General features: G+C 52.0%; 1 protein-coding gene across 1 annotated transcript; it reads left to right on the forward strand.

Moving 5' to 3' along the window:
- The first annotated feature begins 9,564 nt into the window (after nucleotides 1-9,564).
- Nucleotides 9,565-11,995, forward strand: LOC138064595 (cyclin-dependent kinase 4 inhibitor B-like). The gene is made up of 2 exons (XM_068927932.1): nucleotides 9,565-9,699; nucleotides 11,681-11,995. Exons 1-2 carry the CDS (start codon nucleotides 9,565-9,567, stop codon nucleotides 11,993-11,995), a joined length of 450 nt encoding a protein of 149 aa, XP_068784033.1.
- The last annotated feature ends 424 nt before the right edge of the window (nucleotides 11,996-12,419 follow it).

Genomic DNA, 12,419 nt, shown 5'->3' on the forward strand with positions numbered 1-12,419 from the left:
TTTATGTAAAATGTATTAATTATAATTATGTATTAAAATAAATACCTGCTTATCGATTACTTTACGTAATATGCTTATGTTTATTTTTAACTACTTTGTAGGCTTGTAGAGTATGCATAACACATTGATTATAATTACTGATTTCGTATAAATAGTCTCAGAACATATATGCATATGTTCATATAGTGATTATCTACAATCACAACACATAGAATTACGTATTTTATGAAACTGCGCTGTACTGTGTCTTAGCACATGGCATAGCTGTGAGAGAGCCCAGGGCAAAAAGCGCTGGGCATGCAGCAAGTGCCAGGAGCACCGGGTTGCGGGGGGGGGGGGGGGGGGGGAGGCCAGGAGCCCACGTCCTGAGCCTGGGGCCAGGGAGTGGCGATGGGGCTGGATTCAGGCGCTGAGTGAGAACAAAGCTGGAGCCTGACTGCCTCGTCGTACGGAAAAGGGAGGGTGAGGCTCGCCTCGCAGACTGCGTACCTAACTTCAGTTAGAGGAGGCTTCCTATGCTATAGGGTGGTTTTTGCCAAGCAGCAGACACAATTCGATTAAAAATCTCCCAGTATTTCCACTACAGTTTACGAAATGACAATTATCTAGAATAAAATAATAATAGTAGCAATAACAATAATGGTGAGGACGCATAAAATCGGCCGGAAAATAACCAGCTCCCCTAGGCTGCTCTCATGAGAAGAGCAGAGTACGTCCCCGCACTCAGCAGAGCTAAATCCATAATCACAGAATCACAGAATGGTTGAGGTTGGAAGGGACCCCTGGAGATCATCTAGTCCAACCTCCCTGCTCAAGCTGGGTCCTCTAGAGCATATTTCCCAGGATCACATCCAGGCGGGTTTTGAATATCTCCAGCGAAGGAGACTCCACTACCTCTCTGGGCAACCTGTTCCAGGTTGTAATTGCTATCATTCCGCTCCATGCAGCCTGCCCGGGTGCCCTGCCTGGTCCGGACCCGCTGGGGGGACTCACCCTGGAGGAGGATGGGGGTGCCCGACCCCGGTTCCCTTCGGCCACAGCACTCTGTGAGGAGCTTCCCCGGGCACCCCATTTTCACCGTGGCAGCGGCGTCGGCTTCAGGGCTTGGAGTCTTCCCTGAAAATAATAATGACAATAATTAACAGCAACGAACAACAACAATAATAGGCATTTCGAGAAAACCCTAAAATCACCAGATTTAACGAGGTGGACACCTCGTAGTTTTCTCTTCAGCGAATACCGCAAACAAAATTTCCTGTTTCCACAGAAAAAAGTAACAACAAAAGCCATGCATGCAGCAAGGCCATGTACGCCCAGGGGATAAAGAGATCGTTCTCGGCCCTCGCTCGGCCACGCATTCAGTGTTTGTGGGCGTTTAGTTTCTATTGACAAAACTGTAAGTTCATCTTCCCACCGCTGCTGTAGCACCTGATCGTACACTCAGACACTCATTTCTCTCAGTTTTGCCTTATCTGTCGGGGAGGAGTCGCCAGAAGAACAGGATCTATCGAAGAGCTACTTTCATTTCGAAATGGCAGTTTTCAGTCACTCATTTCCCAGGCTCGAAATCGCACTCGGTCGAGGAGAAACCATTACAGATCCTTTTATTAGCCTTATTGTTATTCTTGCTCTGCGCCCAGGCAAAAGAAGGAAGTTCCTACCAATATTGGCATTATTACTGTTGGCCCAAGCGAGAGAAGGAGCAGATGCCTAATATATATAGGTGGGGGGGGCGCAGAAGTGCGACATTCCCCAGCGCTCCCCGCTCCCTCCGCGCTGCTCCCCAGCCCCTGCCCTCCACCCCCTCCTGCTCCGGCCGCGGGCCGCGCTGCCCTCCCCTCCCCTCCCCTCCTGGCCACCCCCCCGGGGCCTCCCGACCCCCCTCCCCGCCGCCGCCGCCCGGGGGACCGAAGCGAGCCGGGCCGGGCCGGGCCGAGAGCCACAGCGGCGCGGGAGGGCGAGGATGAGCCCTGAGGACCGGCCGGAGGAAAACACCCCCCCGGCCGCCGCCGCCGCCGCAGGTCGCCGTCCGGGGCCGCGGGCGCCGCAGCGGTGCGGCCCGGCAGGGCCGCGGGCGCCGTGGGCACAAACCCGCGCGCGGCCCGTGTCCCCCGCGGCGGGCGCGCAGGCGGCAGGTTGGGGGAGCGCGGGGCTTTTCTGCGTTTTTGCTTCACTCTCCTCCCCCCCCCCTTCTCCCTTCCCCATCCAAAAACAGACGCTTCAACCCAAAAGCGCGGCGGGCCGGCATCGCGGAGCGGAGCGGGGTGGGGGGGAGGAAACAGTTAATTACCCGTTTCTGTTACCGGAGGGGGGAGAAGAGATCCGCTTTTTTTTTTTTTTCCCTCCACTACGCAACGGCCCCGCGTCGCGTTCAAATGACCATGTGACAAGGAAATAGCTGCTTGCCCGGGCCAATATTGGCGTGCGCTTTTAAAGCGGCAGGGATCCGCTAGCCGCGCGGGGGGGGCCGCCCCGGGACCCCGGAGTCGCTCCGCACCCCCCGTCCCCCGCGCCGGGGGGAGCGAGAAAAAGAGTGTGGGGGGGGGGAAACGCAAACAGGAGGCGGTGTGCACGGAGGGGGGGGCGAGGGGGAGGGCAAAGCCGTGTCGTCAAGGCTTTATTTGAAACCGCCGGAGCGCCCTGCCATTGGCCGCCGTCCACGGCCGGGGGGGCGCGGAGCCCGCGGCCGCCTTCCCCGGCCCCCCCCGGGCCTCCCGCGCCTGCTTTCGTCGCAGGAGCCATCATCATGGGAGGCGTTAGGGGGGGAGGGCAGGCGAAGCGGGGAGTCGCGATCAGCCAAACGGAAAAAAAAAAAAAAAGAAAAAAGAAGGGGGGAGGAGGGGGGAGAAAGAAACGCCTCTCCAATGAATGGAGGGCGATGCACCCATGCGGACCTGGCGAGGAGGTACTTCTAGCCGCCGCACCTCTAGCCGGGGGACTTCCCGCGTCTGCTGCGCGCCGCGGTGGCCCTGGCGCGGGCCGGCGGGCGCGGCCATGAGCCGGCGGATAACGTGCACCGTCCGCTACAGGCGCGCCGGCAGCCGGCCCCGCGCCCGGGCGCTGGGCTGGGCCCTGCTGCGGGGGCTGCGCCGGGCGCTGCCGCGGCCGCGGCCGCTCCGCCTGGCGCTGGTGCTGGTGCTGCGGAGGACGCGCGGCCGGAGAGCGGGCCCCGCCGGGAGCAGGTAGGCAGCGGCACGGCGCGGCACGGCGCGGCACGGCATTCATTGCACCCCACGGGCCGCGTGCCCGGGCTGCGCGGGCGCGGGCGGAGGCGAGAGCGCGCAGCGCTGCCCGGTGCCGGGGCCGGGGCCGCTGCGTCGTGAGAGCCGCGTCTGCGCTCAGGTCGCGTCGGCCGCGCGCGGGGCTGCCTCGCTCTAGCAGCATTTTTTCTTTTTCCCCCCCTCTTCCTCAATAGAAAATGACAGGTTCTTCAGCAGGCACGATTACTTGTTTTTTCATTTTTGCCCCATGCGAAGTAAGGTTTTCTTCTTCTCTCTGTAAGGCTTATGGGCGGGGGGGAATCACTCCACCTACATTTGGAGACAGCTTCTTGCGAACAGGAACAGCACTATTACTCTGAAGAGAGAAAATGGCCACTGTTTTCCGAACATGTATTACTTCGCTCTGTTATAGCTGACAGTGAAATATATTGGCCTACTTTGTGCTCCCTTGCTGTTACATAAACATCCACAATAAGGGGCAGAGCTGCCGAATAGCCATAGAAAAAGTAATTAAAAGGCACACGTGCAGGACCTTGAGAGATAGCCAAACTTCAGGACTTTTGCCTGTTTTCAGAATGCAAAATGGGATTCCTGAGGATCTGTACAGCGCAGCTTAGGCCTCGATCTTCACATATAATTACATACACAATGAAAAATAGAGAGGCTGTAAAGTCTGAAGAGCTTTGGGGAGTTATTCTGCAAAATCGTCGTAGAGGATCACTAGAGGAATCCTCAGTCTTCTCTAATCGAGAGCACAGACTGGAGCTACGGAGAAAAATAGAGGCAGAAGAGAAAAGTAAAATCAAGTGCTTGAAAGTTTCTACACAAAATGAATCTTTCTTTTTTATAAAAACAAACAAACAACAAAATCAGACCTTCAAGGTATAGAACCTAAAGTCGGGAGATAAAGTAACTCACAGCGGGGCTGCTCCAAGCTCAGGTTAGATCAGTTCGAGTGCTTTCTGAGCACCAAGTGTGGGGATTTATTTTATTTTAGCCATACACTGCATCCAGTTTTCCTCGCTGACTTCAGGTACCTGCTTTGCTGCATTTTATCGTAGGCCTAATTTCTTTAGCTTTCAATAAATAGGGGGGGAAGTACCCATAAACTCTGACTGATCCCAAAAAACATCTATGTCTAAAATTAAGCACAAATCTGTAGCTAGTAATTATCGTGAAGTAAATTCGCTGTACTGAAGGCAAAAAAAACCCCTCCTGGATCAGGCAGCTTGGTCTTTCTGCACCACTACTACCCTTTATTTCCACACTGACTATAACTATTGCTTTATTTATTGTCCTTCTCACCGGGGGACGGGGGGAGGCGAGTTCTGCTAAAATTGCCTGTTAGTTCTAAAATATTCGCTAAAACATATTGAAAACTTAATTCTGAAGGGATTGTTGAAGGGGAAGAAAAGGGTGTGTAGTCTGATCTAAGAAAGATCAGATTTTTCCCCCCTTTTGCCTAATTGTACTCGGTCCACATATAATACACAGTAACAAATAATACATACCTGTTTTGACTGCTCGCAGAAAGTAAACCTCAGAATTATAATATTTCGGGACACAATTTGTAGGAAGATGGTTACTTCATATTCTGATTAGTTTGCAGAGAATATATAAGCTTGTGCATAAAAATAAAATAGCTCTTTTTGCCCCTATTTCGTATTCAGAGAGACAGCTCCTTTCTCAATCTTTGTTCGAAATGAAATCGCTTAATTAAATAGATATAATACAGAAAAAAATGACATCCCTCCCTGAGCAAAATTAGAGAAAGAGGGGTAGAAGGAAAAAGAGATAATACTTTATTGAAATGATGTCAAGAAGCTGTTTTTTAACCTCGAGTGTGTCCGAGGCAGGCAGCTACACTTATAAAATGGCTGATAGAGGCAACCCTGAAGCAATGCTCGCAGATAGAAAGTTGGTCGTGCAGTGAGTTATTCTTCCTCCAAAATGTAAACTTAATTCTTAGAACAATGGGAGGAATATTTTCTGTTTTGCCTCTCTTCCCCCCCCCCCCTTTTTTTTCTTTTTTTTTCTTTTTTTTTTTTTTTTTTTGCTATTTGTAATTGTTTTACTGTTTCGTTTTTGCAGAAAGGAATATTTGCCTGTCAAACGCATAATTATTTCTGTTGCTGTTTTGTAAACTGTGAGGTGATTTTCTACAGCCATTACGACGTTTCACATTTTTATGACTCCATAATCCAAATAATATGAATATAAAATTTTTGTGATGTGTAAGAAAAATAAGTGTCTGGATACATTTTTACATGTATTTAAGGCAGCAGGCTACATTCAGGAATTGTTTCCTGCGAATCTTTACATCATACGGCTCGGAAAACCAGAAAAACAAATATTCTTGCATGGATTTCTTAATTTTTAAGTCACCCAGAACAAGAAACTTTTCTGGCTCAATTTCTGAGGCTCTAAAATTAAGGTGCTAAATTTTTACCCCGTATGTGTAACGAAAATTAATTATCTTTGCAAATATCCTGAGATTTCAAGCTGAAGGATAGCGTTTAACAATTTCCATTCACCCAGGTTTTGTTCCATTCCTGACATAACTGCTAAAAAGTGGGTTTTTTTCTCCCTCTAATTTTTAATCAGGTTACTTCCATGCAATCTCTCGACTCCATCCCCTATACTCGCCCCTCACGAGCCTTTTTTTGTCTATTTAGAAACGAAGGTATCCCAATACTGTGCTTTTCTAATCTGTCTTTTTAATAATATTTAATTCCTCCCTAAACTTTTTACAGAACATAAAATAATTAATGTAAATGTTTGTAAATATCTTTTTTTCACTAAAAGGGTAGTACTTGCTAAAATGTAAACAAGGCGATTTGCTAAAGATGACTGCTTTTCATAACTGAAATTACCATCTCCATCCTGTGTGCTAATATCAAAATATCTCAGATCAGTTTTCAGGTTTACAGTACTGTAGTATTGAAATTGATCTATTTTCAGTGTCAGATATCAGTATTGTTAAAAAGTGAGTTTAAAAAGAAATGAGGGGGAGAAAAGTAAGATAGGGTGATTTTTCGTATAGATTGATTCTCCTGCTCCCCGCCCGCTTTCCGGGAACACATACTGAACATTGCCTAAAAGTAGGGCTGCGGGGGGGAGGTGTCTTTCCCCCATCCCAGTGATGTAAGTATAATACGGGATCATTTTTTAAAAAGCATTAGCACTGACTCAGCCATTATTTCGGTAACTTCAGATATGACTGGGTGTTATTTCTGACAAATTTGAGGTCGTTTGTTGAGACTAGAAATGCACAAAGTAGGAGAAAAATATATATGATTTTTAGAAGCGTAAATTAAAACAGTAGCTTCTGTAATCTAACAGATTGGTGACTGTTTGGATGGTCAGCAATCGTTCGCATGGAGTCCTATTTATTTGCTGACGCCATCCTGCAGTTTTGTAAGTTTTAACAGATCCTATAAAGGTACGCAAGCTAAAATGGGCGATCCGACTCCCACAATAGCCTCTTCACTTAAAAAATATGTTGATGTGTGAGTGTACATATAAATATATTTATATATTAACAAAAACACGCATATTAATATATTTATATAAGCACGTAAACGTATAGAATTTATTATCAATATTATGCCTCGGAAATCGAGATCAGCCAACGACAATATGCATCCCCACCGCGCCCTAGTATTGACATAAGATTTCAGAACACCTGACAGATGTAACCCAGGAGTTTTTCCCCGAATTTATCTCTTCGTGCCTGTCATTTATACAGACCCATGAAGAAGAGTGGAAAAGGGTGTGCGAAGGGTGCTTCGCTTGTCAGGGTGGGGAATCCTTTCCCTTTATTTTCTGAGCCCTAGCAGCTCAGTCTTTACGGCTTTTGTTTTAAATCCACTTTTAAGGTGTATTTATTATTTTTTATCGTCCACCAGGCCCTAGGGTCCACTCCGCATCGTGCGCTGCAGCAAAATCAATGCCCGCGCCTGCCCAGCCGCAGCTCTCTACCGGGCGGGTGTCGCGCCCTGACCCAGGCCCAAATCACCACAGATGCTGCCCTCTCCTCCAGCTGTGCCACTTTTCCTAGAAATGTCGAGGGGGACGCTCTCAGAGGGCCCTCGAACCAGGAAGTTTCCCTGAACCTCCGTCGGCAAAACTCATACAGGCGTAAAATCCCTGTGCTTTCTCTTTCCGGAAGGCGCGGGCTCGCCACCACGGCTAGATAGATGTTCGTGCTGCGCTCTTGCGCCTCGCTCCAGTGATTTTGGGGGGGAAGAGGGGTGTTATTGCCGAAGTGAATAAAGACGCATATGCACAGCAGATATCGCTTCTGGGGGAATCGCACTTTTTTTTTTTTCTGCAATAAAAAGAGGAGATTAGGGAACTAGCGTTCCAAAAAACAACACCACCACAAACTTCCTTAATCTATTTTCTGAATCTGCCCATTTCTCTGGAGTTTATCACTACCGAACTGCGGCTGTAGCTCCGAAACGTTTTATTATCCGCGCTGCTCTGCAGAGGTGATTTGCTAAGGACTTACTTTCTCCTGCGGCTGAGGAAAAACAAAGCTGATAGGGAGCCAGATTGCAAAGCCTTCACTGCCCTCAGGGCCCGCCTGCTTTGATGAGGACCCAGACTGAGGGGCCTTCGTGGCCCACTTGGATCTCCCCCGAAGTAAGCTCAGCCCGAGGGCTGGTGTCCGCGGTGGGTGCGCTGCCGTGCATTCACCAGCGTTTTTTGGAGCACCAGGGCAGGCTGCTCCCTCGAGGACCGTGTGCGAGCGTGTAATGCCATCGCAGACCGCAGGACTAAGGCTCCTGCTGACAGGCTTCAGCTCACTTTCTCTTTCTCCTCGACTTCATCTAAGCACGGGTTTGCCTTACAGAGCTCACCGGTAGTTGCGAGCAAGGCAGTGCTGCTTTGAGCTTGCAGCCACGTTTCAGGTTCGGAAATGTAGAAATCTGCCTCCTCGACCCTGTAGGTTACCTAAGTGTGGGTCTGGGGTGGTGAAATAAAGCCTTGTGTGAGCTGTGTGTGACTGATGTTGCACGGGTCCGTGGCACAGGCCGGCGGCGTCGCGGGTGGGGAGCGCTGCCAGCCGTGGGAGCCAGCCCGGGCCGGGCCGCGCAGCATCTCGGCCGTGCAGGGCCGCGCTGCTTGGGACGGACGGGGCCCACGGGCGGCCCGACAGCCCTGCGCAGAAAAGCTGCTTCATCCAGGAATAGAGGGATGGAGGTGGGGAAGCAGTGGGAGAAACTGTGCGCCTTGTAGTTTGGGAGTCAAGTGGGGAAAAGCAGGCCTTACCAATGCAACGAAGGGGACAGTCACATCCTCCGGTTGCTGCAAACCTGCGTGAGGGTAAGATTTCACTTGTATCTTTACCCTGATTTGATCGTACCACGACTTTTCTATCAGCTAGAGAAGTCTTTAGATGGCTTGAATAAGGCAGCTCTCTTCTGCAGAGTGCCACTAGATGGATCACAAACTTCCTGCAGGGCAAAACTCTCTCTTCCTCATCCGGGCTGCCCCAGGGGAGCCGGGCCGTAGTGAGCTGGAAGCCGGAGGGCCAGACCCCAAATCCGCCATCGGAGGGGCGGGGGGGGGGAGGGGGAAAGACAGGGCTCCCCTTCGGAGGCAGAAGTGAAATCCAGCTCCTGCTCCTCCAGCCCCAGCCCTGCCCAGGGCTGCTCTCCCCTCCTCGCAGCGCACGGTGCCTGCGGGCGCTGCCCACCTGCTCCCACCGCCGCTGCTGTCGAGGGCGGCGGGGGGGGGGGGGAGGGGGAGGGAGGGAGGGCTGGTTGGGACAGGCAACCGGCCCCCACGGGGTGGGGGGGGAGCAGCGGGCAGGAGGTGCGGTCTCCTGCCCTCCTCCCCTTCCGCAGCTGCCGAGGGCGGGGATGCGCGGCTGTGGTCCGTAGCCGCCCCCTCCTCCCCCGACGGGGCCCCCGGGGGAGGTTGGCCCCGGCAGCAACAGCCGCACACGAGGCTGCGAAATTCTCCTTTTAAGCTGCCTCCGGCTATCAGCTTGCAGCGTGCGCAACGGGCGGCGAGCGGCGCGCCCCTGGGGCAGGCACCGGCGGGGAGGATGGGACGGGCGGATTTTGCCGAGGGGCTGGACGCCCCCTTGGCCGGGAGCTCTCCCCGCTTCCCCAAACGGGCAGGCGGGCAGAGCTGCCGCGGCCGTCGGGGCCGCGCTACCTGCGGCGCTGCGGCGGGGCTGTCCCGCAGCACCTGCGGCGCGGCCGTCGGGGCGGCTCGGGGCCCCGAGGGGGGGGCAGCGGGGCCGGGAGAGGGGGCGGGCGGCGGAGGAGGAACCGCGGCGCCGGGCGAGATGCCGGGCGGTAGCGACGGAGAGGACGGGGCGGCGGGGATGGCGGGCGGCGGCGGCCCCAGCGACCGGCTGGCCAGCGCGGCGGCCCGCGGGGACGTCGAGGAGGTGCGGGCGCTCCTGGAGGCGGGCGCGGATCCCAACGGGACCAACTCCTTCGGGAGGACCCCGCTCCAGGTACGGGGCAGCGCGGCCGGCGGGGCTGCGCCTTGCTCCGCTAGCGGAGCCCAGCCGTGGCTATTATATTAGAGGGCTATTTATTCTTTGTTGTTGTTGTTGCTGCTGTTGTTCTTGTTATTATTATCGTGATCAGGCTTTAACATGCAACAGCCTGAACAGAAGGTGCATCTATCTGAGCCCGCTCCTTTGTGCAAATAGTAGATCGACTTTAGACGGGCGTCGCCGGCAGCAAACGAATTTTGCTAGAGGGTATTGGACAGGAGAAGTGGGACTGCAAAATTCGCTTGCGAATGGGTTTAAGGAGTTGACTGTGTTTCGATTAGTTTCTTAAAAAAAAAAAAAAAAGCTTAAACGGGTCTATTTCCCAAGGGCAATTGAAGTGGGTTCTCGTAGTAGTATTTACATTTGAAAGAACAGCGCAGGGGATCACTTAGAAATTGTCACCAAATAGAAATTCTAATTTGGAAGTGTGTGTTACTAGAAAATGTTATTATTGTTATTATTGTGTATTATCATTAGCATTGTTGCTATGATTATTTCTGTTCATTATTTATCAGTAGTAGCAGTATCTATTAGAGGGAGTTTTATTAATCGACATATTTAAACCGGATTTTCTAAAATGCTCACTAAATGATTAACATATTATGATTTAAACTGCATTCGTTTATTTCATGAAAAATTTTTCTCAAATTTTCTTTTTTATTGATATTTAATGGTGCACAGACTAAGTAGAACAGCCATTTTGGACCCTGCACTTTACATGGGAAAGGGATCTAGTTTGTAAAATGAGTTATATATGGCAACAGAAGATAGGCACTGAGAAAGTTATTCGTTTAGGTTTTTTTTTTTCTTGATTCAAATTCCAGACCAGAAGAGTCTCCAAATTTTTGTAAATTTCCTCTTTTTTTCTTCAGATTGAGACTAACTTCTGTCCCATTATTAGATCTCTGCAAAATGGCTGCCACAGAGTCCAACATGTGGACTCTGTTTATGTTTCTGGAATACTTAATCTAAATAGAAACTCACTTAATTTATGAACTTTTTCGCACTTGCATTATAAATAAAATCAAATATTTTTAAGTCAATAACCAAAGTTTTTTTTCTGGGCAAAAAAATAAGAAAAAACTATTGTCTAAAAAAAAATACTGCAGTGTTAAGATACAGTGATCCAACAGTGCAGTTATTAAAACTCCGCTGAAAATGATTACTAAACTGTGTTAAGTAGCACTAAAAGTAACTTTTTTGTTTAATCGTGCCTAGTGAAATGAAATTTATGCTTTTGGCAAGTTCAGTTACCGAGTAGCTTTAATGTTCTGCAAGGAAACTTCCTGCATTACATATCCGTGCTCAACAGCTTTCCTTGCTCGTTTAAAAAGAAGTACGGTTTTAACTATTCCTGGGACAGAGCAAAACGGCTCAAGCAGAATTTAGCACAGAAGAGAGCTCAAAAGAGGGGAGATCCACTCAGGATGCTGAAGAATGCTAAATCACTGCAAAAGTGATTTAAAGCAGCTGACTTCTCTGTCGAGTTTTGGTGTGCTGTGGAGCTGCGCTGTCGATTGATAAGATGCACGACACAGCCGTGGCAGCAAGTTTTAGCAAGGCTCCTGTGGGCTGCCACAAAATAAATGGCACATAATATATAATAAGTGCATAGTACATAGAATGTAGAATAGCATAAGTGGAAGAGAATATACGCAATAGGCATGAATATTATGTGCATTATATACGTGAAATATATTAACATATATTTGTGTTCAGTGGTGTGTATATACACAAGAGAGAGCTACAAATCGAGAAAGTAGGAAAACTATGCAAAAAAGGGAGGGGGGACGTCAACCTCCAGGCCTCGACGACGCTCTCCGGCCCCACGCGGGTCCGTTTCCCCGTGGGGCGGCCACGGCAGCCACGGCGGTGCGGGGCGGGCGCGGAGAGGGCGGTAGCTCGGCGCGGCCCCTGACGGCGTCTCTCCCCGCAGGTGATGATGCTGGGCAGCCCGCGGGTGGCCGAGCTGCTGCTGCAGCGCGGAGCCGACCCCAACCGCGCCGACCCGCGCACCGGCTGCTTCCCGGCGCACGACGCGGCCCGCGCCGGCTTCCTGGACACGCTGGTGGCGCTGCACCGCGCCGGGGCGCGCCTCGACCTGCCCGACGGCCGCGGCCGCCTGCCCCTCGACGTGGCGGCGGGGGGCCCGCACGGCCCCGTGGGCCGCTACCTGCGGCACCAGCAGCCCCCCGCCGCGGCCCGCGACCCTCCGCCGGCCCCGCCGCCGCCGCCGCCGGAGGGCAGATGAGCGCCGCCGCCGTCGGGGCGGCGCCGCCGAGCGCCCCGGGACGGCGCGGCGGCGGCGGGAGCGGTCCGCCGCGACGACCCTCGCTTTGCCTCCGCAAGGCTACGCCGCCTGCAAGCCTTTATCCTCCCCCGAGGGAGCCCTGCGCTGAGGCACGGAGCCCCGACGGTCCCCTGCCCTGCCATCCCGAGGCTGCTCCCCAAACCCAAGCCCTTCGCGGCTGCCCCCGCAGCCCGGTGGTCGTGGAGAGCTCGCCGGGGCTTGCGGCCGGCCGTCCCCGGCCCCGCTCGATGAGGATGTCCCGGGCTCCCCAGTCACCGCAGCCGCTCCCAGACACGGGCTGCGGAGACGCTCCCGCGTCCTGCTTCCGCGGGGCAATACGTGCCTTTGGATTTTCTAAGAAAAGAATAAAAGAACCAAAAAAATT

This window comes from Struthio camelus, chromosome Z, assembly GCF_040807025.1.
Source record: "Struthio camelus isolate bStrCam1 chromosome Z, bStrCam1.hap1, whole genome shotgun sequence".
Lineage (NCBI taxonomy): Eukaryota > Metazoa > Chordata > Aves > Struthioniformes > Struthionidae > Struthio > Struthio camelus.

What these genes read in the sequence shown, in the direction of transcription:
- LOC138064595 (XM_068927932.1), top strand. Translation starts at nt 9,565, where the DNA reads ATGGCGGGCGGCGGCGGCCCCAGCGACCGGCTGGCCAGCGCGGCGGCC. An exon ending in TCGGGAGGACCCCGCTCCAG is followed by an intron (nt 9,700 to 11,680) that starts GTACGGGGCAGC and finishes CTCTCCCCGCAG; the next exon opens with GTGATGATGCTGGGCAGCCC.